This window comes from Puntigrus tetrazona, chromosome 5 (assembly GCF_018831695.1).
Source record: "Puntigrus tetrazona isolate hp1 chromosome 5, ASM1883169v1, whole genome shotgun sequence".
Classification (NCBI taxonomy): Eukaryota; Metazoa; Chordata; class Actinopteri; order Cypriniformes; family Cyprinidae; genus Puntigrus; species Puntigrus tetrazona.
The window spans coordinates 235,001-262,098 of NC_056703.1; the positions used below are offsets into that span (position 1 = coordinate 235,001).

A 27,098-nucleotide genomic window follows, 5' to 3' on the forward strand; every position below is an offset into this window, starting at 1 on the left:
AGCTTACTGTCTATAGCATTATGTTTTTAGAGAAACAGCTACGTAGCTAAACATAACACTCTACAAACATGTTATTTTTTGGGCTTTAGAAGAGTTGAAAACATTCATGCAGTATTTGAGTGTGAACGGCTGAATAGAAATGATTCCCAGTGAATATCAAGATTCTCTCCTCAGATTACCTGCTGACGGTGAAGGTTCTGGTTCCTCTCCTGGTGTTGGTCTGTTGTTGTGTTTGTCTGTGGTCGTACAGGAACCTGTAAGTCTGCTGAGATGCTGTATGTGCTGTAAATGTGATGGACCGTACTTCTCCCACACTGACGTCTTTCTCCAACCGTTTCCAGGACAAGAGGATTTCCAAAAGAGTCGTTCGGCTTTCTGCATATAAAAGCACTGGACCTGGATGAGAATCTTTATGAAGTAATTCATTACAGTAACACAACAGAATTGCTTCTATTTCTTTTGGCAGGCTTAGTTGGCCAGGCATTAAGATTTTTGATATTTTATGTTTTTAATTTTAAAGCTTGAATATGATAGTTTTTAATTCTGTTGTTTTTATTAGTTTCGTTTTAATGACTATAGTTATTATTTAGATATTATATCACTATTATTGTTAGTTATATTATGAATTTTTTTGCATCGTAAGTTAAAACTGCAGTCTCGAACTTTAAAAATGATAAAAAAATATTTTTTTGCCTGATTCACGATTCTTTTTTTTTCCCTTTTATATTTGCAGTTGCAGTTAACTGTAATAAACATGTAATTATCTTTGTCAGTGTTAGTTAAAATTAAGCTAGTAAAAGCTTTATTGTAGAATTAGTTCAGTGTTCCTTCATGATAGTTAATGTTAAATAAAAGCTTACTATTAAAGTATCAAACTGAAAAAACTTGGTGTAGATACAATTTCAAACCTAAAATTGCCAGTAAATGTCACAATTACAAAATGGCAAGTAACGCATTGAATTAAATGTAATTTTTTTTACAGTGCAATACAGATTTACTACATGTTTATAGATAGGATTAGGGCTTGGCTTAGGGTTTCTTGCATGCAGTTATGCATCATTTATTGCCATTATAATATTAAGTACATGTGCAACATAGCCACCTTAAAATAAAATGTTATCCTTTTTAAATAGAATTTTTTTTTGATGAATTTCCGTTCTTTTAGGCGAGTGAAAAGATCCGTACTCTGATGATAGAGGACTGCGAATGGTGTGACGTGGAGATTTTAGACGTGCAACCCATGCCGACAGCGAACACACGGTTGACATCTACAGAGGACCCGAGTCGTTCGTTTCTCACTCCTAAAGTCACGAAGCCATCCTGCCATCTTACCACAGACCTCACAAACTTCACTTACGTTTCCTCCGTGCAGCCAGATCTACCTTCAGATGAGCAGCAGACAGAAGCCACAAATCAGGAGTCAGAAATCTCGGGCTTTTCGAGCGACTACGTCACTTCCGTAGCCACATAATTCCTGAAAATGCAGTGCTGCGATCTTTTATACGCACCAAAGAAAGCAAGCCAGAGCTGATGATCTTATCAGAGATGATCCGCAAGATCACGACTTCCTGATGTCACCGGCGTGGTTGTAAGGGGCCCCGCTTCCTTCTGCAAAATAGCTTTAAAAAGTGTTGTGAAATGCAACTGCAGTATTTGATACTTGAGATTTTGCAATATCTGTCAGGTACTTTATCTTGGTTTCGCATGTTATGCTAGACCTTTCTGGGTAAAAACGTACGAAGTGTTCTCTCTCTCGAGGGAGAAACACGCTTGCATTACATTCTGAATTTCTTAAGCTTCATCGGTAACCCTTTGATGCATGCATCACAAATTAAAAGCAAACAGTTTTACAGTTAAGAAATTGAAATATTAAAAATGTACATCATCGGTTTCCAACTGGAATGATTTTTAAAAATGTTTTTTAAATGTGCACAAATGCTGCATATTTTTAAGTCAGTATATATAATATTTTACGATATGGTTTTGTTCAAAACTGACTCAAAATGTTGTTCAAAATTGTACTCTTATGCCATCAAGGCTGCATTTATTTGAACAAAAATACAGTAAAATAGTGAGATCATTTCATACAGCCGTTTTCTATTTGAATGCATTTTAGAATATATTTTATTGCAGAATTTTTAGTGTCACGTGATCCTTCAGAAATCACTCTAATATGCTGATTTGCAGCTCCAGATATATTTCCTATGCTGCTTCATATTTTTGTGGAATCAGTCATTTTTGAGGAAAAGCACTTTTGTAACATAAAATGTCTTTACTTTCACTTCCGATCAATGTAATGCATTTTTGCTTACTAAAAGTATTAATAAAATGCAAATAAATGCTACTTCGTGATACCTAATGCATTTATACTGATGTTAACATACCAAATTTCTGAATGCACTCAGGCGACACAGATGCACTCGTGAATGTTTCTCTTTAATTATACATCCCTTTGATAAGACTGTAAGATTTTTTTCCAGGGCTGAAAGTGCCCAAAAACACACTGTACACACTTTACAAGGGCAACCACAACTCAGGCAAAACAAAAGTCCTTTAAATTACACCATCTCTCGCAATTTCATGTTTTAGGAAAAATAGAACTATTTTTTTTTCCATCTCTTTTTTCCGTCTCACGCCACTTTGTTCCAGCTCAACAGCCCAGACGAAAGCCGCTGGCGCACTCTCTTCAGCCAATCGGATCGCAGTCAGTTGAAGGCAGCAGCAGCAGCAGCGCTGAGACGCACATTAACAAAAGGTCTTGCAGTTAATAAATAAGTAACTGGGTTCGTGTCAATTCAGCATGCAATCTACACATGGTTTTGGGAGAACAGGAAAGACGGATTCGATCAGTGCTTTGTGTGAACATCAGGAACACGTCGAGAACACCAATGCAAAAACTATGGCTTACTACGAGACTACGATCGGGAGGAGATCTGAATACCAGTGTTTTAACACGCCAGGAGCTTCGTGCATGTTTGAGGAAACGCACTGGGATTAGGCGCAATGTGAAGGGATACGCTAGCAATATATAGACAACACGTCAAGATAACTCCTGCTAAACCAGTGCTTTGGCAGCTGATCGCAGAAATACTCCACAAGAGCAGTGGCGATTGCCGTCGATTACAGGAGAAAATCATTTTGGAGATTGAACAGCATTATTATTATTATTTTGCATTGAGACGTAACTTTCATTATAATTAAGCACATTTTGCTACCCGATTTGCTACACATTTTGGGTTTTTTTTCAACGTACAATTATGTGTAGTTAAAAAAAGAAATGTTCTTAATCGTCATGAACACTTCAGAATGCAAACAGACAAAACGAGAAAGAAGTACATATTCTAAATTAAGGAAATCAAGCCCATTTTAGAGTTTGATTTTACAATGATATTATTGTCAGGACATTTTTCTAACCGTATTTCTATGACTCATTAACGTCATACAATTTTTTTTATTTAATCGGCATCAACAGAACAACAAATACTACTATTATGTGTATTATTATTTTACAAATTATGAGAATTTGAAACCGAGATGTGCTTAAATTGCCACGAACATTTCAGAATCAAAAATAAAACGAAAAAAATAAAAAGCATCCAGCCCGTTTTTAGGACTATTATTACTATAAAATAAACCTATTTTGCTCTTTAAAGTAGTCAGATCCCATTCTAATTATCTCAAGTGTTTTTTTCACACTAGCATTAAAAAAAGTGCATTATTATTTTTTTATTAAATCACTATCAGGTACAAAAAAAAAAGAAAATCTAAACATGATGTGATTTAATTTTATACATTTTTTTTGATAATATTTCTAATAGAAATGTGCTTAATTATAACGCTTTTTTTATTCAACCTCCTGACTCAAAGTGATTTTCAGTTGTAATCAACATCATACCAAATGTATTATGTACTGGGTATATATGACTTTGATGATCACTTTTATTAATTAAGTCGTTAAAACGATACCATGCATGAATGTGTTTCTCTTCGCTTCAACTCCCTGTAGGTCAGAGTCCAATCTAACCCGAGTAGAGTGAGCAGAGAAAGAGTCTGTCGATGTAAATCTCACAGGTCTGGGTCACGTTTCGCTCTAAAACCGCATTACAAAAGATTCAATTCCTTTCTCCATGAAGATCTTTTGCATTACGACACAACGTTCACGTAATCAAGCGTATTCGCTTTACAGTAAAGAGAAATCTAGTGAAGTATGACCTGGGCAGCTTTCTTGAGATTGGCCCCCGAAAATATCCAGACTGTGAGGAGTCGAACTAGCCCCGCGATGGAGTATGTGTGTATCAGTGCTCGTACGCGTTCGCCTGCGTCCCCGCGAGAGTGTTTCCGAGACGATATGCCAATGACGGATGTGTGACGCCAAAGATTCAAATACGGCAACTTACATTTTTTTTTTTTCCCCAAAACACTGAATTCTTGATTGTCTGGAGGTCCTAAAAAAATCCAAACGCACACGCATAAAAGAAAAGAAACTAATAAATAGTACAAACGTAATCAATGTTTCGCCCGCTCTCTCAGTTCTGGAAGTCCTGAATTAAGTGAGCGAATCATTCGCGCTGAATTCTTCGTAGTGTTTGCGTGATCGCTTGAAATATCGGGATGGGGTGGATATGTACAAACACCAGAGCAGGAAAGCGTCCATCTCATCCGTGCGTCTGGAGCCTTTAAAGTGTAAACAGCATTTCGTTCAGATGGTTCTTTGTGAACACGTGTGAAGCTTCACAGTCTGAAGACGTTTTTTTGGTAAACTGCTCCCCTTCAGAAAGGCCCTCTGAAGTCCAGGGGCTTGTTTGGGTATTCCTGTTAATGTTTGCTTCCTCTCCTTCAGCCGCAGCCTGACTTCCTCGTCCTCCATGTTTCTCTCTGTGCTGTATGGGAGGATGGGAGGTGAGGGGATGGGATAACGGCGGTGAGGTGTTCAGGAAGCTGATGGAAGTATCAAGACTCCTCTGTGTCCGCCGGGACAGCTTGTGAAGGTTTATTCAAAACCGCTTCAGCTTCGACGTACAACTGGAGACAGGAAAGATCAGCGTCACTGACACAGTATTACAACGTATAACATTATATTCAACATTTGCTTTAAAAAAAGTTTGACTACCGAGACTCACTCAGGTGGCGTTTATTTGATCAAAAATACAGAAATAATATTAAATATTATTACAGTTTCAAATAATTGGTTTTGATTTTAATATTTTTAAATATATAATTTATTCCCGTGATGTAAAGCTGAATCAGCATCATTATTCCAGTGTCACTTATGAAAATCATTGCAATATGAATTATTTGTTTTTGTTATTAAAATTGAAAACTGTTGTACTGCATAGTATTTTTTGGAAACCTTCATATATATATATATTTTATGATTCCTTGACGAATATTAGATAAACACCAGAATTTAATGAATATGAACATTTTTAATGTTTCTTTTGATTGATTTAAAGTCATCTTTGCTGAATAAAAGCATTTTAAATATTTAATTTGTATTTTTAATGAATGATCTTAACTGAAGTGAACATGACAAAAATCTATATCTAGAAGAATAACAAGTGTCACTGATACTAATATCAAAATAATATACTAATAGTATAAAAAAATACTGTTAATTTATTCATAATGTAAAATTATAAGTATTGTTATTATTTATTTAAATAATTTTAATTTACTTAATAAAATGCCTAGCTTCTTAACATTATATTATATCTGTAAATACTGTAGGGCCCTGAGAGTCTATATACTGAAAGCTATACATTATATATTTATATATATTCCTCTAAACTAAAGCTACACGCTATACATTTTCTGAGCAATAAGAGCTCGGGGTACTTTGGTTCAGGAAGTATTTTGGTGGAGATCTGTTCTAGGGGCTTTCAGGAGAGAAGCCGTACCGGAATGAACTGCACGTCCTGGAAGAGCTCTTGGATGAAGGCGTGAAGCCAGACGAAAAACATGCAGTTGGCCAGCAGGAAGGAGACCTCAGAGTACAGGCAGATGTCATCAAACGTGAAGGGAAACTTCTCTTTTATCCTGCAGAGGGAAGAAGAGCGTTACGCAGAGCTAAAACAAACACAGAACACGTGTTTCTCTGCTGTTCTTACGTGAGAAGTCCGGTTTCATGTCCTTTGGTGCCGACTGAAGAGCTGAGGTTGATGACGAGTCGCAGAACCTCTTTCCTCAACAGAACTCTGCAGGCCGGTCCGTCCTCAGATATGGCTTTTCCACCTACATCAACACATTACATGTTCGCTTTTCTATCATAGACTCTTACTGACCTCCATTGTTTTGAAAAAATTATATTTTCTCGTATCTCCTAAAGATTTACATTTTGACACTATTTAGTTTGTTTACTGTTAATCCCTCCACAGTGTAGCTGATTTTGGTTATAACTTCACTTGTAAAGTTGACTTTACTTTTACTTTATACGTTAAACGTCTACTAAAATACAGATGGCTTTACTAAAATATGTATCCCATTTTTTTACAAGTTGTTAGCAAATAGATGAGTGAAATGCCAAATAATGAGGACTGTGACATCCCTGACCTTACAGGACAAAAAATAAAATGTATCTGGAAAAAATTTAACAGTTACCTAGATGGGAAAAAAAAAAAAAAAAAAAAAAAAAAAAAGATTATTATTTTATTATGTTCACTTTCATTTATTATTTTTATTTATTTTTTGTATGTTTACTCAGTTCATTAAAAATAGAATGAAAAAAATAAACAAAACACTATATATTTATTATTTTGGACATTTGTATTTGAAACTAAAATTTGAATATCCATATGTTCCATATCATTGTGCACCTGGATGCTCCCAGATGTCCCAGTAAAACACAAACTTTCAAAAATGTCCAAAAACGTTTTGTTAGAAGCTGTCTGGAATCTCAGGTCTATCCTCACCCAGTATGAGCTCTGTGCTGGGAGTGCTGCTGGCCGACCCTGACTGACGGCCGGCGTCGCTGCAGCCCGAGATCCCAGAGAACTTGGACTGGGCGACCACCTCCAGGTGATTGTGAGAAGGCTGGCTGTGCCACTGAGAGAAACCATCAGACAGATCTGCCGGGTATGAGGAACGAACGGAAACGAATTACTCATTTTAACCCAAATCTGGGTTTTGAACCTACAACAAGATCAATTTACTCCATTTGCTCCCTCGTAATCAGTGATTCCTTTCAGAAAGCAGCATGTTCATACAAGTTGAAATGAGAAGGTGTTTATGCGTGTTCGCTCACCTGCGCGCGCGTGTGTGTTGTTCAGGTGTGTGTGTGTGTGTGAGCCGAGGACAGTGACGGCGCAGCAGTAGAGGCAGTTCTTCTCCGTGTGCTCCTGAAGGCCTGTGCTCTCGTCGGCTCCCAGCAGGTGGTGCTGCTCCGAGCGGCTGCTGTTTAACAGCTCCGTTATACTCATCTGCGACTTCAGTAGAGGACCACAACACGCTTCTAAGAAACCCACAAGAAACAGATTTTGGTATAATTTGATAACTTTTCTTCAGGAAGGACATATTAAATGGATAAAGCAAACCCATGTAACGTCATGTTTCAAATGAATGCTGTATGAACTTCCTGTTCATTAAAAAATCCTGAAAAAAAAATGTAGCACCGTTTACGCAAAGTCTTTGATAATATTATAAATTCTAGAGCAGCAAATAGGTTTATTATAATGATTTCTGAAGGATCATGTGAAACTGAAGACTGGTGTAATGATGCTGAATATTCCGTTTAACATCAAATACATAAATTATATTTGAATTATATTTAAACGGAAAACAGTTCCTTAAAATTGTAATAATGTTTATTTTAATTACTAATATTACTGTATTTTTGATAAAATTAGATGAAGGAAGAAACATCATCAAAAACGAATTAAATCTTACAAACCACAAACATTAGAATGGTGCTGAATTTCAAATTAATGATTAAAAACAAAAATATTATTATTCCTACTACTGCTACTGCTACTACTCCTACTCCTACTACTACTAACAAATACAGAAATATAGTAGGATACATATACAGAAAATACAGAAATATAGTAATAGCAGTCATACCATCAGATTCTCCAAAAAGAAACTTGGATGATTTTTCTCCAGCAGGGGGGCTTGTTCTCTTCTGGAAATATGATGTTTCTCGAATCTAAAAATAAAGTAACACTTTAAATGCAAGCAAATAATTACACTTTTTAATCAACACCATAATTTCCCCATTTTTTTTTTTTACAAACAAAACAACACTTTTTTTGGACATCTGTATTTTTGGTCACTAAAACAATGCTCTATTCTTATCATCTAACATGTAAAAATAACAAACAAGAAAGCCTAATCGAGAATTACTACGCGTTTGCTTCTCCTAAATAAGTCACACAATAAGAGAGACAAAACAAATAACTAAAAAAAATGTCTATACCTTCAAATGAACAAACACAAAGATGGAGTCACATTCGCAGGAGCCTCTATGCACTCTACTGACGCATTACTAAACGTTCACAGGGTGAAGACAAACAAAACATACCTGAAACATGTGGTTGATGTCCAGGGGCAGTGCCAGGCCAATATAGTCCTCACTGCAGCCGAAGGTGGCGCTGGAGACCATGGAGCGCAGGGAAAAGGATCGCTGCAGTGTGGAGTGATTGATCGGACTCAACAAGTCCTCCTTATCCAGAGACGCAAAACTCAGAGCTTTCAAAAACCTGAGAGGAGAGCGAACACAAGCACACCCACTACAGAACATTAGCTTTAATCCTTCAGCATAAGAGTATGCATTACACTAGCGCTTACCAAATCATAGCATGAAGGAAACAGTAAAACAGGACTACTAATAAACTGTGGATTTTATCATTGTATGCATAAGACATCTAATACGATGCATCCAATAACTACAACTAGACTATCTAAAAGCGTTTGATTTGGGAGGCAGCCAAAGACTTTATTTCAAGGTGGAACTGGATTCCCAGCAGTAGATCAGCACTACTTCAACAGAGCTTGAGGTTTTCCACAGGCATCTAACAGAGTCTTAGAGGTGCATTAGTGTCTAGTCACTCACACATCATCAAACGTGAATGAATGAGTGAAAAAATGGGGAAACTATTCGGAGGAAAATGACGCTTGGGGACAAGGATGTTGCCTTGTACTCTATAGTATTTCTAAAATAGAAACTCTACAGTGGGTCCAAGCTAATGAGGGGATCCTACTCTCTCTACCCACCATGGCACAAGAGTTCTGGGCACTCTGCGGTGGGAGCTGAACACCCCAGAATACCTTTTCCCAGAATACCTGAGAACCAGCAAAAACTTCAATTGCACTTTCATATAGAAGTCAAAAAAGAGGTGTTAAAAAGTCCTATTGCAACCCAAACAAACAACACAAAAATATAAAATAATGTATTTGAAAATATGAAAAAACTAAATGCTGGTATCTTGAATTCTTTTTAATTATACTGTAATTTAATTATAATTAAAAAAAATTAACCTCATTCACACTTTTGGACCATTGCATTGTCATGACAAATCTTTTCATTAAAATATCTATACATTTGCCCTCAAAATTATTATTACAGTAAAGCATTTTTTTGCAATAATACTATAATATTAAATAATGTATATACACATCTATATCTCTATACTAAATATATCTATATATCTATCTATCTATCTATCTATATATATATATATATATATATATATATATATATATATATATATATATATATATATATATATATATTTATCTATCTATATATATATATATATATATATATATATATATATATATATATATATATATATATAGAGAGAGAGAGAGAGAGAGAGAGAGAGAGAGAGAGAGAGAGAGAGAGAGAGAGAGAGAGAGAGAGAGAGAGAGAGAGAGAGAGAGAGAGAGAGACCAAGAGAGAGAGAGACACCAAGAGAGGAGGGAGGGAAGGAGGGATAACAGCAGGAGAACGTTTTAATGCAACATATGCTCCCCTCCAGGTGATGTCTCTTTCAGAGAAGTTCCTAAAGTTTTCTTTTTGCACACAATAAGTATTCTCCTTCTTAAAATTACAGTTGAAGCCCCACTGGTGGTGCATGTTTTTAACTAAAAGTACTAAAAATGGTCTCAAGTAAAATAAAGAGGAAATACAATAAAACAGATGAAAAACTTCAAATGAGTTCAAATGAGAAAATTTGAAGCCCTGGTGTCACATGTATTATTTTAACCCTTGCTACATTTCTGAGCTTTGATTGTGTTAGGATCCTTGCTGTCTACAGGTAGGAGTTTGGAACGGCATGAGGGGGAATAATGGCAGAATTTTTATCATTAAGTGAAGTGAAAAAAAAAAAAAAAAAAGTAGAAGTAAATGTTGAGTACCTGCGTGGCGTGAGCCGGGAGTCGAGGCTGCGTGTTTTCATGGTGATGGTGTCTGTAAACAGCACGTCTTTAGCGGGAGACGCCAGCGCTTCGCTGTGTGACAGGGACGGGTGGATCCTCTGCTGCTGCAGGCGCTTTAGCGTGGCGTAACCCAGGGCGTCACGTGGGCTCGTGTAGATGTAGCTGCAGTCCACCAGGCTCTTGATGGTGGCCACGGAGGGCGACTTCAGCGACTGTGCCCTACGCGGCAGCGTGTGAGCCGACCCGGGAGGAACCAGAGAGGTGGAATTAGACTTGGACAACAGGATGTGGTTGTGGTTGGACTGAGGACTGAGCGAGTGTTGCATTTTCACAGTTTTAGCGCTGACCACCGTGTTGAGGCTGGCGCAGTCCGTATCCATGGCGATGGAGGAGGCGGGCTCTCGGGAAGGGGAGGAGCTCATGGAGCTGATGCCACTGGTGGTGGTGTCCGTGTTGAAGCTATGACTGCGGCTCTTAAACGTGCCCCCGCCGGGCAGCACAGACGCACCGTCGCAGGTCAAACGCTCCCTGCTGCTCCTCTCCCTCTGGCTCTCACCCGGTGTCACGGCCTTGTGATGACCTCTGCTTTCCAAATCCGAGCATCCCTCTGTGCCGTACGGCTCTGCTAGTGCTTTAATACCCACAAACGAAGTTTCAAGGCTGACCGTTGGGCTGCGAGGCATGCGACTGCCATTATAAAAGACCTCGCTCTGCCCCGAGTGGCCTGGAGAGTAGTTTGAGGGCTCAGTTATGGTCCGGTTGCGCCGCATGAGCCGGAGCTCCTCTGGAGATTTTCCTGCGTTTGTTGTGCCTTTAGTGTCACTGGGGCCCCGTCCCTTCTTACTGGGGAGAGACAGGGAGTTCAGAAATCGGGTTCGGAGATGTGAAGAAGTCAGGATGGTGAAGGGGCTTCTGTCCTTTGAGGTTTTCGTGTGTAAACCGAGAGAAGAGTCCTCGTACATGTCCAAACCCTCACGATCATCGTCCATGAAAAACAAACCTAGATAAGAAATATTACAATGGATGTAACACATATATATGTTTAAAGTACATTATAAAATTGCTTTTGTTTTCTTGTGTAAGCTGCTTTGAATAAAAGCATCTTATAAATGTATAATGTAAATGTAAAACATTTTAAACCTTTTAACATAGTAAATTTACTTCAAGAAATCAAAAGTTAGAGAATTAATCTTGAGAGGCATTTGATAGAGGCGGTGCAAAATGACAAAATATAAAAATAAAAAAATAGAAGTGTAATTGGTGACAGATTGTCTAAAACAGTTACGCAACTGCCCTAACAGTAAATCGATCTAGTTCAAGGATATGTAGATATTTTACTTGCAAACAAAGGGAAAACAGAAGAAAAAAATATTTTGATATTGATATGTTGCATGTGCAGTGACTCACTGGGCTGACTTTCACTCTCGCTGTTGTGGCGTGAGCTGGTGGACTCTGAGTTGAGGCTGAGCGTGCTGGGCACAGATGACAGTTCACTGGGCAGCGGGCGTCCACTTCATCAGGGACAACGGGCCACTGCTGCCTGCGGCTGTGCCGAACAACAGAGTCCCATCCCAAAGCCTTCAGCACATCGCTGCCCTGCCGAGTGCGGCTGATCACCCCCAGAACATACACACACGTACTGCACAGACAGCACCGCTTGTTACTTACTGGATATATGATGCAATTTATTTCAATGCCATCTACTCTAATATTATTTTAGCGAGAGCGTCAAAACAAAAAGAAGGGTTTAATTAGATAGTTGTAAAATGTGGTGAAAGCGCTGTGGACAGGGCAAAAAAAAAAGTTGGCGTTTGAATTAAAATTTCTAAATAATCCATTTCAGATGAAGATGTTTCAGGAGTTGTTTTAGGTTGGTAGAAGTTTTTAAAAATGTTGTCCCCTGTCCTCACCAAGCCTGCATTTATTTGATTCAAAACTGAAATATTTCTTAAAGGGGGTCATATGATGCTGCTAAAAAGGACATTATTTTGGTTATTTGGCGTGTTTGTGTGGTTCAAGTAAAATTTATTTTTCCACATATTGTTTCTCTAACAAGCATGTCTTCAGGAAATGCGCTGAACATGCTATTTGTGTAGAACTGTTCTAGAACGGTCTTGTAAATACAACTTAACCGCTGATTCTTTTGGAAACACAAAGTAGTTTCACTTTCACAATGACACACAGCACTACAGCCAGAAAGCTTTGAAAGCTCTGCCTTCTCTCTTTAGGTAAACATTTAGATGCTGCTTGGTCTTGAGACTTTAGTCAACTTTGCAGATCTTCTATATGCACCAAGAGCTTTTAAAGGTTAACATTTCTGTGGAAAATATTTAGTCCTCTTGCTGGCATGTTCCCACAGACGTTGTCCATGGGCATTAAAATGTTGTAAACAACCAAATATGTTCCTATATTAGGCAGACTTACCCACGTATGGACAGAACTTCACAGTGCTGAGCCAGAGCAATAATATCTGGAATCACATTCTCCTCTTGTAGAAGGTTCAGGCCCCAGTTTGAGCTGCCAATGTTTCCCTGAAATATTGTAAATTTGTAATTGTAATTTGTATTGCAAATTTTAAAAGTGTAAACTTGCATGCTGTGACACCAGAGATATTGAAGGATGAAAAAACATCTCTGACCAGAGCCCACAGCGCTGCTTTCAGCTGTTTAATGCCCTCAAAATGATCCAATACTGGAGATCGGACTGTATAGCTGAGATCCGGGATAACACCCTAACAAACGCACACAAATAACACGTAAGTGGACAAAATCAAACAATGTTATATAGCGTGAGTGTAACTGGGTACCTGAGTTTCCAGCAGAAGGCAGCCGGTTTTATCATGGACCAACTGCCCATATAAATGCACAGGGAGAAACACATTTGGCCTCTGTAACCTGCAAGGTAAAGTCTTTGATTAAAAGCATACATCCTGTGTATACATATATTTATAGTAGTGTTAATTTAGCTTCATTTAGAAGTCCTTCACAGGATAAGGAGTGCTAAGACCTTTGGTTGCTGCGGCGGACGTAGTTGTCTCCGTCAACAGGTTTGCGGTATGTTGTGAGAGCTTCATTTAACTGCTCCTCAATCATGTCCACATACTTTAGATTGTACTCCTGCAAAAACACACACGCCTCAGTACATCTGCATTCAGAGGAACAAACAGAGACACGGGCGTAAAACCACAGGCTGAGAGAAAGTCAGTGGACAGTGTTGCCAGATTGGGTGGGTCTTGATTGTGCGTGTAAATATCGGCTTGGGCGGTTTTCAAACATAAATAATATAGACGAACCCAGGTGTGCATATACAGCATCCACTCAGTCTTCACATTGTTATAAACACGCACATTGCACACTGACCACTTTTTTTTTAACTGTGCAAAGTTCTGTACCTACTTTAATATAAACTTTACGAAATACTTCCTAGTTCCAGCTGAAATTATAGAGCAAAATTGTAATGTGGCAATGTAATTTTGCAGGGTTTTGTGAGCTTTTGGGCTGGGAATCCTCCATCATAACTAGCAACACTGTTAGTGGATTTATGCTTTCACCTTCTGCCATTTATCCAGCTGTTTGCTGACGTAGCCTCTTTCATTGAGGTAAGAGAAGCCTTTTGGGATGGACAGGAACCTACAGAGAAAAGCAGAGACTTTTACCACATTATGTTTATTCTTTTAGCAAATTACTTACAAATGAGGAGTACAACCACTTATGACCAATTAAAATTTTGCAATTATATACGACTAACAGATTTATTACTGTCTATGAGCTTCTTCAATAACTTATTTCAAATTATTATTAAATTATTTCACTTCACTATTAGTTTCAATGTTGGCCAGATATATATTTTTCAGCTGAACCTCTTCGGTGTTGGTTAATAATTTGTGAAGAGGCAAAAACTATATAAATACACATCTCTTATGTTGTGTTTGATTTTGATTGTTTGATTTTTAAACATTACGATTTGATTTAATGGCTCACAAACCCACTGCTGTTCCCTTACAATCCCCCGTTCTTCAAACTAGCTAAAAACGCTACAGTTAAACTGAAAACCAAGACCTGTTTTACCTCAGCAGCAGCAGAAGGCCTTTCTCTCCCAGGTGAGACAGAGCAGGTTTCATGTGGATCAGAGCGTGCAAGTTGGCCTGAACAGTTCGTCAGATGACAACAATTAGACAATTTCATATTTTCACATATATTCATAGCTGAAACTACATGAACACGATCTGCACTGAATCATTGACTTCCTCTAGTGGTGATGCTTATTACCTTTTCTTCACAGGCTTCATCCAGGATGTCCAGCGCCTCCATAGAGACGGTTTTGTTGTGGTCATGCAGCTGCGTGACTAGCAACTCCATCCCCCAATTACTGAAGAACTCAACGTTCGCGAGCAGCAGCACACGCAGGTGTTTGGTGGCGATAGGCGGCAGTTCTGAAACCAGACAATCAGGGAGAGACGTTAGAAAGTTAAAATATACAGTGGAAAAAACACTCAAAGAGGTTTCACAAAAATCTTATAGGATGGGTATTATTTATTTACCACACAACATTGCTTGTTTTATTACTGAACATTAATAAAATGCATATAACTGCAGCTTAAAACATAACTTAACATGCATTAACAGCACTGCATATTACTACAAGCGTTATTTAAGTTTACAGAGATACTGCTATATGGTTTTTGGTAAACATTCTTAATCATTTTTATATTACCCATTTGTATTTGATTTCAGTTTAAATTTTTTCTTACTTTTAGTAGATTTTTTGTATGAAGAAAATGATTTTAGACTCAAACAACCATGCTCCGACAACAGAAATGCCATTAACATGATCTTACATCAGTGGCTGCTGTGAGGATCTTGGACAGAATGACTCGAGCGAGTCCATCTCTGCTGTAGTCCAGAGTGGAGACCGTTAGTTTTAGCAGGTGATCCTGGTTTTTCATTGAGCACAAGCTCAAGAGACTGCACAAAACAAATCAAAACCAAACACAGTTTAATCAAACTGCTACTACGGTACCATAGTATTAAATGGCCCCCTTATTTGCATTTTGTGTAGTTTATCAATCCTTTTCACAGTTCCAGATTCTGGGAAGTCATCACAGTTGGGTAAAATTTTATAGGGATAATAAACATAAATACATACACAAAAGTACATTTTTCCATTACAACTGTCATCCGTCTTATAACTTTCCAAAAAACTAAACAAAAAATTCCTTCTCTTAATTTACAATAACAATATCTGCAGAATTTGTCATCACAGTATGCAAATAGAGTCACATTTTCACTTCATTTCAGGTTTTGCTGGAACACTACATTTTTGTAAGGAATGTTTTTTGTCTGAACATAGAAAAATGTATCATGAATGTGTTGTTATCCCAATTCTTTCATATATCTAAAATAATAAGGTTTCTATAAATAGTGTGTTCTCACCACTGAAAAACGCCACATTTCTCCAGCATTTTGACTCCGGATGGTTGTGCAGACAGAGTACCCAGAAACAGGAAGTAGTGCTGACTGAGGGTGCTGAGGAGGCCATTGCTATGGAGACTGCGTTCAGATTTAAGCCCAGAAGAGGATGTGAGCCACTGAACGATATCCTTCACAAGCTCTTCTAAATACACCTGACCGTCCTGCAACAATTGGAAGAACGTTAACCAGGTTAAACCGCTGTCTCTTATGGTGTAATTTAAGAAAGGCTCAGAAGTTTTCATTTCTCACGTCCTCTGAATCCAAGAGGAACTGGTTGAACTGGCAGCCCGCTACATCACAGCTGTCTGGCTTTGGCGTGATCCAGCTCCAGAGCCGAGTACAGCTTACTGCTGGGCTTATAGAAATACAGCAACCTCCTTACAAACCTACAACCAAACAAACACACAAAGTAGAGACGTAGTTTGTGGTAAGTGCTTCAAGAAAATGTAACACCTGATGTTCATGATAGGTCACCACAAGCCGGTCTCACTTGTGCATCTGCTCATCTTTGTTGTTTCTGAGGTTCACATTTGGCCACTAGAAAGAAAAAAACAATACAGTGAAAAAAAATTTTGTAAAGCTCCTTTAAGAGGTCTCTTATGCATTTATTTTTTCAGCATCATTACTATATGGAGTCACGTTATCCTTTCGAAATCTTTCTAATGTGCTCATTTGTTGCTCAAGAGACATTTATTATTTTCGATATTAAAAACTGTTGGGCTGCTAAAAATTTTTCTGGAAATATTGATTCACTTTCTTTCTGGATACTTTGATAAGCAGCAAGTTACCGTTTATTTGAAACAAATCTTTTGCAACATTATAAATTAATCTACCATCACTTCGAATTACTTTGTAAACAAAACAAAGCAAAAAATCTTACTATTTTTGTTAAAATGTTTTTGCTTAAAATTGTGTATGTGTTACCTTTCCTTCGTTAAATAAATGCTATTTGGTTCAATATTTTATTTAATGCATACATTCAGGCTTTTAAAAGTCACTCTATAGACCCTTTTTTGTTAGTGAACATTGTGAGATGCATATAAAAAATTGTTAGACGTGACTATAATAACAAAAGATAATACTTTATTTAATCTTTTCTGATAAGAAGCGGAAGCGTGAGCTGTCTAGTGTACACGTTTTATCTCATTTTATCACAGCTGTTGTTGGTTTTTTGTCTGGCAGTGGCATCAGGTATGCATTGAAAATTCAAATTGAAGCCTCTACTAACTTACAAAGATTCAGGCAGCTAACATCACAAGAAGATGATATTTTAAGCTCCTTGTGTCACCCAATCAGTGGCCACCTCCAGCTGGCAATGTGATATAATTGTGACGTCGGCTCTAAAAGGGTCTATTGCTCTGTTTGTAAAAGAACCGTAACATACTAAGTGCAATCATGAAATACTGTACGCAGTATGGGAATTTTCTGTATGCATGAAATATACAAATCACATTCGTGACTCACTGTTTAATTTGATTGCTAAATGCATGTAATAATAATAATAATAATAATGCATTTTATTATATTGCATTGAACTTGAAGTGCTAATTATGACTTATTTACCTTGGCTTTTTTTTTTTTTTTTTTTTTTTTTACATACAATTTTTTAAAAATCGTAGGCACGAGACAATATTGTAGAGTATGAAGTAAGCTTAATGCTAGTATCCAAACACAGCATGATGAGTGAGTTGGGCCCGTTCCTCGTTTACCTTCAGTATAGTGATGATCAGAATCCAGTTCCAGTCCAGGTTATGTTTGTGGTTGAGGATCTGACTGTCCCTCAAGTTCATCATCAGCGCCTCTTCAGTGTCCTATACCACACAAACAACTTCTGCTGTATCATATTTTATAACATGAATCTATATAAACAATGTGTGAATTTAGTAGAAGCATATCCAGGTCACATATCTTCCCAAAATCCATACAAATCCAAGGAAGAACAACAAATGCAAATATGATTAATAAGTACTTCACAATTTAAATATCATATTTTCTTACATTACAGTAATCAAAGTTGAGTGCAGGAAAAAACATCCTAAATTAGATTTTGCATTTACAAAATCTCTGCTTTTACTTTTCAGACAAGTACCTGACAGGTGTTTTGAGATTCACCTCAGGCACAATATGATATAGTGAGAGTACCTTCATAATGTAGATGTCCTTCTGTGGACGCTGGTGCTGCTCTCTCTTGTGAGTGGAGTTGGACGTCCTGCGCAGAATGTGATCCAGGTAAAGACTATAAGGTTTGGGGCCACGTCGTTTCTTTTCGTGGAAACGCTTCAGGTGGTTCACGGCTGCACTGGCACGCCTGGAAAGCACAAGATCCATATGCAAAAATGAGCCGCCTGATAGTTTGACACATGCTTACAAACTATTTTCTGTGTGTGTGTGTTTGTGTGTGTGTGTGTGAGTGTTCACATTGTTACACTCACAGCCGTTTCTCCTGAGAGATGTCAAAGGAAGCAGCCATGTTGATTAACGTGGGCAGACAGTGCAGGTGATGACTGTGAGAGTGAGGAAGAATCGTATTGGCCTGGAAGAGAGAACCATTGCGTGAACAAATGTGACATTTTAGGTCCGAAAATAAAGGGAGAAGGGAAAACTTATAAGCGGTCCAAATGTATGCCTGAAATTTGGCTTACTAATTAACAGATCAGTGACTATGGTGCATTACCAGACACATTTTGTTTTGTTGTTTAATTTGGATGTAAATATTGATCTAAAAAAAGTTTTATTATTTTCAATATCTCAATGTGTCTACATTTATTTACAATTTATATTTATTTGTCGTTTTATGATGTAAAGTTGATTTTTTTTGTTTAAAAGTTAAAAATAAATAAATAAAAGAAAAATGTAAATGCTTTTTTCCATAAACTTTAGTATTTTCTTAAAATGCATTTCAAGATAGCATTTATCACTAATTTTGAATGAGCTTTTCTATTTTTAATAGAATTTCAGTTTTAGTAATTCTGTTCTATGCTTTTCCAAAATGTATATACTTTGATTAGATTTGTTTTTTTATGTATATTTAGCTTTATTTTTATTTCAGTTTTACGATTTTAATTCTTTAGCATTTGTAACTTATATTTTTATTTACATTTAAAATAATTTAACATCTCTATTTTTAACTGTCAAGTACTGAAAATAATTTTTATATTTTTCATTTAATTTTTGTTAACGCACTGCAGGCATAAGGAAAATAAATTACATAAATTAAAGTAAAAAAAAAAAAGAAGTTTTAAACCTGATTGCTGTAGTGTTTCCAAAAATTCCTGGAATTTTTTTTTTTTTAAAGTGCACACTATACTGTCAAATTAGAAATATCAGGTTCAAAGCCCCATTAAGAACATTAATGTGTAAAAAAGGTCATTTTGGGCCCTGTTTATAGTTTTGAAGTAATGTAATACCATGTGCAGAAGTTCTCCAAGCAGTATAGTGGCCCTCACTGATATCTGTCCATCACTGCTGGTCACTACCTCCACCAGACCCTGAGCACATAAAACATCATTACAAAACCCTTCCGTTAAAGGTAAAGAAAATCAAGCATGTGTCAAATGACCATGTGATTACATACCTCCAGCAGTCCACTATTGATAAAGGCAGACAGCAGTAGTGCCAGGTAGTTGTCCATGAGGTCTGGTCTAGTAACGGACAGCACAAGAACATGAATGCAATGTTTAACCAAGTATGTTCCAGCATTGAAACAAGGCACAGCGTCTGACCTGGATCGTGCTCTGTGAGGCAATATGACTTTGGCTTCTGCAGCTACAAACCCATCAGATAGTCTCCAGCTGTCCTGAAACTTGCTGGGGTCTAAAAGGCACAAACATCAGCATGAAACGCATGTCCCAGACAGAAGGCACATGCAAAACAGAATTGACAGATACTCCTCTACAGCAGTCTCTGAGGCGCTTCTTACCCACGCTGTGCAGGGCTTCCTCAAAATCTCCTGTCACTATAGGAACAGGCAACCTGAAGATCTCATACATGACCTCTAATAAGGCTTTCTGCAGACACAAATATGAATGGATAGATCCAGCTTTGAATAAACCGATTTATTTGAGTGAATCAGTGGCAAATAATGCTTCAACATTTTTAAAATGTACCGCTCAAATAACATTTTATTCACTTTATAATGTTTTTGTTAAAATCTATGTAGTTTAATAATGGGCTTTATGCCCATGTATGATTCTTTGTTAATTTAGTTGTATAACAAGTCTCTTCTGCTCACCAAGGCTGCATATATTTGATCATAAATACAGTAAAAACAGTAATATTGTGAAATATTACTACCATGTAAAATATAATATTAATTATAAATTATAATATATTTTAAAATATAATTTATTTCTGTGATGCAAAGTAGATTTTTAGCATCATTACTTCTTCAATGCCACATAATCCTACAGATATTATTCTAATACGGTAATTTGATGCTCAATAAACATTTGTTATTATTATCAATGTTGAAAACATATTTAATTTAACAATAACAAAAAAAATGTAAATATATATATATATATATATATATATATATATATATATATATATATATATATATATATATATATATATATATATATATATATATATAGCTTTAAACTCACCCTGACTTCCATGTTTGGTATACAAAGCAGGCCTATCAAAGACTGGACTCCTGAGTTCCCTGATTTACACAGGTTAATAATACCTACAGGAGAACAGCAGAAGAGAGAGAGATCAGACCAGAAGTGTAAAGCATTTCTCTTTTTTACTCTTTTGATGAAGATGAGGCAGATTTAATACCTGACCACGAGCGGAAGGCTGCAATGATAGCCATTTTACTGGCTAAAAAACGAGCTTCTCTGTCCTCCCTATGGAACACAATTATTCATACAAAAAAATTACTATCAGAAATGCACATGATTACAATGCATTACAGGTAAATAAGGTAATGGTACAGAAACATGAACAAAATCATAAATATATGCATGTGTGTGTGCATAATATATAAACGTACTTGATTTGTGCCTCTGCTGTGTCAGGGCTGTGTCTGTAGTGAAAATCTGTGTAAGGTGCAAGAATTTGCTGAAAAAAAACCAACACATTATTAAACATATTTTTTATCTTTCACTTACTAATGTCAGACAGTTTTTATTTAAATACATTTTTATTTTATAATGGGGAATGATGCAAGCCAGATTAAACCTGCGCCACAATAAAGTTATGCACTACTGCATGCACACGTACCTCCAGTTCAACATCAGCACGTATGTACTGGCGTGTGTGTGGGTGATTGAGCAGGTGCAGTATGGTGGTGATCAGGGCCTCGTTGATGCGGCTCAGCTGACAGTCAATGACGTTCTTCAGGATGGTGCTCAAACCTCCCCGCTGGGCCACAATCTCGGGGTTCTTCAGTGCTACGTTACGAGAAAACACAACCATATCAAACAAATATATGCAATAGAAATATATAGCTATATAGTTTGAAATATTATAGGACTCAGCATCCTTATAAATATAAACCTATATAGTATGATCATATACATTTGAGTACACACATATAATATACATATATATATACATATATACATATATACATATATATATATATACATATATATATATACATATATACATATATACATATATATATATATATATATATATATATATATATACATATATATATATATATATATATATATATATATATATATATATATATATATATATATATATATATATATATATATACACACACACATACACAAACATATACATATAGTTAAAAATAAATGTATACAATTCCAAAATTTGACAAAACACTGCCTAGACTACACATCACTCCTATATCATTCTGTAATACAATTAACATTAATAATCTTTAATCAATAAAATACTTTTCACCTGTTCGTTCACTAAGCAGAATGATTTGAGACATGATACATGCCAAAGTTTAAAACTAACCTTAACTAAAAAGCAATAATAACAGTGATGCTTGTCTTGACAAATGTGACACTACTAACCGAGTTCACAAATGATGGCGATGCAGGCTCGAACCATGCGATCTCTCTCTTGCAGCCCGTCGTTCCCCACCGCGATCAGCGAGTTCGTTAAAGAGCTGGGAAAGAGCTGTGCGTTCACTGTTATCATCTGAACGGGGAACGTAACAGATTGAGATTGAAATTCACTTGACACAAATGTCATACACGGGTTATACTGAGCGCAAGAGTGCCGTTAGATGCTGTACCTTTCTGACAAGTCTGAGGGCTTGAGTTCTCTCCACCTCATTGCTCTGCTGAATGTCAATACACCTGAACACAAAACAACACATGCAGGAAACTTCCCATCTGAGGCTTTCTGACCAAAAACCTCACACAGCAGAGCACCCCAGTGTTTACCGATTACAGAAATAATATTTTCACATTTTAGTTTTACACTGAAGACAAGCAAATTATTTCACAAATCTTAAAATATGCTGATATTTGACAAAAAACAATACTGCATCCATGTTTTGTGAATTAAGTCTCTTTAACAGTGCAGCTTTCTAGTAATAAACAGGAAAATAACACAGTCAATAGCTATGTTTTCATCCAAAGTTGTGCGTTTAATTTATGCACAGATTGGAATGCTGCATGAAACTTTAGCAAATAAAGCACTGTTTGAATCCCATGACTCTATAAAGAGAACAAAATCTTCCTGGCACTAAATGTCACTAAGAAATGTAGGAGAAGCCACTAAATATAATAATGATCATGGATAATAAATGACTTGAACATCAGTGTGAGCAGACGAAATACACATAAATGCAACGGGAATAGTCAAGTTATGCTTTCCCATCGTGCAAAATTAAACGACTATCTCATTGCACATAGAGGAATTTATCAGTAAATCTCCTATTATCTGCATCAACTCAACAACAGTGTCCTTATTCAGTGCAATGAAACAAGTTTAATTATTCTATAAGCAGCTCTTCCTTCAGCTCAAGTCAGTTCAGTGTTGATTTAATTGTGGTCATTAACAGTATGCATGTCACACAGTTTCTCGATTACGAAATTAATTTGATTTGGCTATAAAGCAGCTCTATAGAAGACAACAGTAACCTTCATTCAGCTCGATTCGTTTGCAGTTTTTCTCTGATAGCGTCAGTAAGGGATGGTCAAATCTATATTTTTCCTAAATATTAAGTTGTTTTAAATCTTAATGGAAAACAGAGAGGAAGGACACAAAACAGGCCCGTGAACTCACCTGGAGATCAGGTAATCCACCTGCAGCTGAAGAACTGTCTGAAGGACGCTGCTGTCACGGATCAGATACCTTAGCGCTCTCAAACCCGCAGCCCGTACCTCTTTCACCTCATTCAGCAAGGCCACGCGCAGACTAAAACAACAGAGAGAGAATATTACACACAAACCGGTCTCCTGGGAGGTTTCATTATGTTTGTTATGCCATCTCAGAAAGCAGCGTGTAGTGTATGTAGTCAGCAATTAGCTCACTAGGTTGTGGAACCCTAAGAGAAGGTTCTACGTACCAAATGATGATTTCCTCGTATGTAAATCCTAATTTCTCTTCACAGTTATTTACACTGTTCAGGAGCTAAGAGAGAAAGCCAAGAGATACTCATCACAAATATGTTTGCAGCCACGTAGTTCATTAGTTCATGGTTAATGCGTGAATCGTGATCACAAGAATTCAAAACTCAAGCAGCACAACTGTGTCATACAGCTTTTTGTGCATCAAATCAGCATATTAGAATGATTTTTGTAAGATCACGTGACACTGAAGACACACATCACAAATGACATTTTAAAATACATTCACAAACAAAACAGTTATTACACAATATTACTCTTTTACTGAAATAATATAGCTCCTGTGAGTAAAGAGACTTCTTTCAGACGCATAAAAAAAAATCTTAACAACCCCAAACCTTTGAATATTATATAAAAACTAAAAGAGAAACTTTGATAGTAGTTTCATTAACATTAATTAAGCATTGTCATCCCACTAGAACTACTAGTTTTGAATATGTAAACAAAGGCTGAATTGTTGCTGGACAGGATCCGTGCATTTCTAATTATATATTCTTAAGTTGACAAATTCATTTTTTAAATTCTCACAAAGCTGTTTCGAAAGCCCATAAATAAAAAAAGTGAGACAAACACATGAACAATCGCACTAAGCTGACCTTACGGTGTAAATTTAGTCTCCTAAACATGTTTGTGTCTGTGTTACTGTGGAGCGCAATGACCTTGGCAGGCTAAGCATGCATATGTATGTGTTTATGATGATGTCAGAGCTCAGGCAGTCAGAAGGGGTCATGTGACCCTCGCCGAGGATTAGATCTCCTCTATCTCAGCATCCTTAAAAGGCCACACACAGCATTCAAGCGTACACACCACTTGAGTTATTATTCTCCAAATCTGAGAAAATCCTACTTAAACACACACACACTCACACAAAACCTGCACACACACTTCTGCACCAACAGTCTTGAGTTTAACCTCAGTCCCACTAAGATGAAACTCTCTCACAGAAAGAAAGTCTCTCAGAAAGAAACTGAAAGTGAGAGGAGGCGGCCACTAAGATAAACAACCCGACAACACACACACACACACACACACACACACACACACACACACACACACACACACACACACACACACACACTGCTGTTTACTATATTACAGACTTGCTCACAGAACATTGCATTATTAAAAAAATATATACCCCTCTTTGGCAAGTAAAACTTAATTAATTCATTTAGCACTTTTCACCAAACACTTCTTATGTTAATGTTTATAATATCTTAACATCTTCAAGTCTTAAAGTTGCATTTAGCAGATTAGTGCTGGGAGAGGCAATATAGGCACATTTTGCAACTATTTATGTAACGCTTTATAATACTTTATGCTTACGTAAGCAGTATACTGTATGTATGCAGGGAAAGCTGGATGTACTATATATTCAACTACCAAGCCTCAATGCTATTATAGTTTATGGATATCTAGTTTCCAGATTATAGGTATAAGTTACACACCGAAATAACTAAAATCTTCACAGACTCTTTTCTCAAAATGAGCCAGAAACCTCCAGTCCCGCTGAACTTTACCGTTTTGTCTATATTCTGAAGTTGTTCACAAATTATTTCGTAACATTTTTTTAATGTTGACTATATTATCAGTGTCTAGTCTAGAAAAACCTTTAACTGTAATGTCATAGAAAAGAAACAACAGTTCTGATCTGGCTTTTCTTAAATGTTCAGTTTTCTTGTAAAGGAAAATGCACATTTAAACAACATCTTCACACAACATCGCCTTAAAGTACCAATATGAATAAAGTGGGGAAGTATGGTAATATCTATGAGTTAACTTTTTTTTCCCCAAATAAAATGTGTTCATGCAATGCAGATCATATGTGCAAATTTGACTATGCTTTCAGTGATCAATGAGAATGTAGTATTCGGCTCCATTTTAATACATTCTCCCTAAAATCAGCGTTAAAAATAAAGTAAAGACCAGCTTCTGAACAATAACCAGCATAAATGGAAGTTGCACTACCTTAACAAAGTTGTTCAGGTGGCCAAGCTTCCTCATGTTGGAAACCCCGTGAGATTTGGCGATGTTCTGAAGGATCTCACGCATGTTATCAGAGGGTTCTGTGGAGGGCAAAAAACATAAATATAAATCCCTAAAAATCATGAAGAGCTTAATAATCAGTTACTGCTAATATATCAAGTAGGCTATTCAGCATCCAGGACAGGGAATGTGTATTATTTTTTTTTAATTATTATATTTTAAAATCTCTTTTGAGTCAATATCACATAACAAAATGCATCTTCATATCCACTATGAAGCATCGCTTTCCCCCTGGCAGAACCCAACTAAAACTCTCGGGATCTTCTGTGTGAGTGATTTTCGCAGATATGCGATATTATGATCTAAATTCAGCAACTGCAATTGAACTTTTCTCTACTCTAGTCTTTATTTAGTACATTTCTCAAGAGAGACGTCAAGCACACTGGCACAGTCAGATTCGTCAGGATCAGGCTTGTCAAAACTTCTGCATCTAACACCCACCAGCTTAGATACATCAAAGTCTGAAACCTTAAAACATAGATAGGTAGCATGCAAATATATGAAGGCATCAAGACGCTTTAAGCCATTGTTTACTGATACAACCTAACCGAACTGAATGCACTGCAGCTATTCTGCTGACATGCAGACGTTTGCTGGACAAAACAAACTGATGTGGCTTTGCAATACAGATCAAAACAACACCCCGGTCTCAAATCCCAGCGAGATGCCTAGCTAGACAGCTTATCAGAGGCATCACAGGCGAAAATAATGCGGTCGACCCATTAGGTTCTGAGACAGTCAACATCTCATTCAGACCCAGTCTCCTGTCTGCAGGCCTGATAGAGCAGACGAGGAATGACATTTGCTTTGCGTGAAAGGGAATTCGATCATTTATTTGTTATTATTAACGAGCAGCATTATGAATTTGTTTCTTATGATCTCTATGGTGACTTACCCCGCGTAAGATCCAGCGGTACATTCTCCTCCCCGCTGTCATTCCGACCTGTCAAACACAAAATAACACGCAATAAAGACACCGTGAGGCTGTATCCGAGCTTCAGCGGATGCTACACAAGCAGAGGGTTATAAACAGCGCCAGCTGCGCGTGATAACGGGGGTGTGTGCGCCGTTAACTTGCCTCTCATCCGTACACTCCGGGTCGGACGGCCGCGGATGCTGACCGCCATGTTGGCAGGGACGTTCATCATCACAACACCGGAACTCTCGTAACCTCTCGCGATGTTTGAGCGCAGACGCTCCCCCTCTGGTTTGATTTAATTCGTGAACAGTAATTTCTTTAGTCATTTTTCATGATATATTAATTTAAAAAAATTAATGAAATATACTTTATATATACGTATTGTTCTGATCTGTTTGTTTTGTAATCTTTATTCTTGCAATAAAAACACATTTGTGAACAGTAACAAAGATGATTTTCCAGTTCTAGGAAGGTTTTATATACACAAATCTACATACTTAAAAGGTTTTTGTTTATTATTATTATTATTATTATTTCGTAATGGGTTTTCTAAATTACTGTAATTGTATTGTTCTGCAAAGAGTATTATTTCAAGCGATGCTTAAAAGCTCTTCTTCGTGTAGTATAAACAAATTTATAATAATAAATGCTATTTTGGCTACCCACACAGACACATTAAATTATTTTATTTACATAAAATGATTGCATAAAACA

At 36.9% G+C, this 27,098-nt stretch overlaps 2 protein-coding genes across 3 annotated transcripts in view; one reads left to right on the top strand and one right to left on the bottom strand.

Annotated features, from left to right (window-relative positions):
- Positions 1 to 2,344, top strand: part of osmr (oncostatin M receptor) — a 13,336-nt gene extending 10,992 nt beyond the window's left edge. For both annotated transcript variants that reach the window (XM_043240835.1, XM_043240836.1), the window contains 3 exons: positions 175 to 256; positions 342 to 417; positions 1,166 to 2,344. In XM_043240835.1, coding sequence (XP_043096770.1) covers positions 175 to 256; positions 342 to 417; positions 1,166 to 1,471 — 464 coding nt within the window. In that variant the 3' untranslated portion in view covers positions 1,472 to 2,344. The remainder of the gene's footprint in view (positions 1 to 174; positions 257 to 341; positions 418 to 1,165) is intronic.
- A 2,606-nt stretch (positions 2,345 to 4,950) lies between these two features.
- rictora (RPTOR independent companion of MTOR, complex 2 a) lies at positions 4,951 to 26,671 on the bottom strand. The gene is given in 41 exon segments (XM_043240630.1): positions 4,951 to 5,022; positions 5,898 to 6,036; positions 6,108 to 6,231; positions 6,909 to 7,064; positions 7,241 to 7,447; positions 8,056 to 8,140; positions 8,516 to 8,693; positions 10,354 to 11,374; positions 11,782 to 11,880; positions 11,883 to 12,013; positions 12,799 to 12,905; positions 13,013 to 13,105; positions 13,181 to 13,268; positions 13,381 to 13,490; positions 13,925 to 14,003; positions 14,442 to 14,518; positions 14,643 to 14,794; positions 14,797 to 14,806; positions 15,212 to 15,338; positions 15,807 to 16,006; positions 16,095 to 16,142; positions 16,144 to 16,231; positions 16,336 to 16,382; positions 17,555 to 17,656; positions 17,988 to 18,153; positions 18,278 to 18,378; positions 19,253 to 19,333; positions 19,420 to 19,486; positions 19,568 to 19,658; positions 19,765 to 19,852; positions 20,453 to 20,535; positions 20,631 to 20,698; positions 20,845 to 20,912; positions 21,075 to 21,244; positions 21,854 to 21,980; positions 22,078 to 22,141; positions 23,076 to 23,207; positions 23,359 to 23,423; positions 25,388 to 25,485; positions 26,361 to 26,408; positions 26,544 to 26,671. Coding segments are annotated over 41 exon segments (5,127 nt in total). The 5' UTR covers positions 26,614 to 26,671.
- Positions 26,672 to 27,098: the final 427 nt, after the last annotated feature.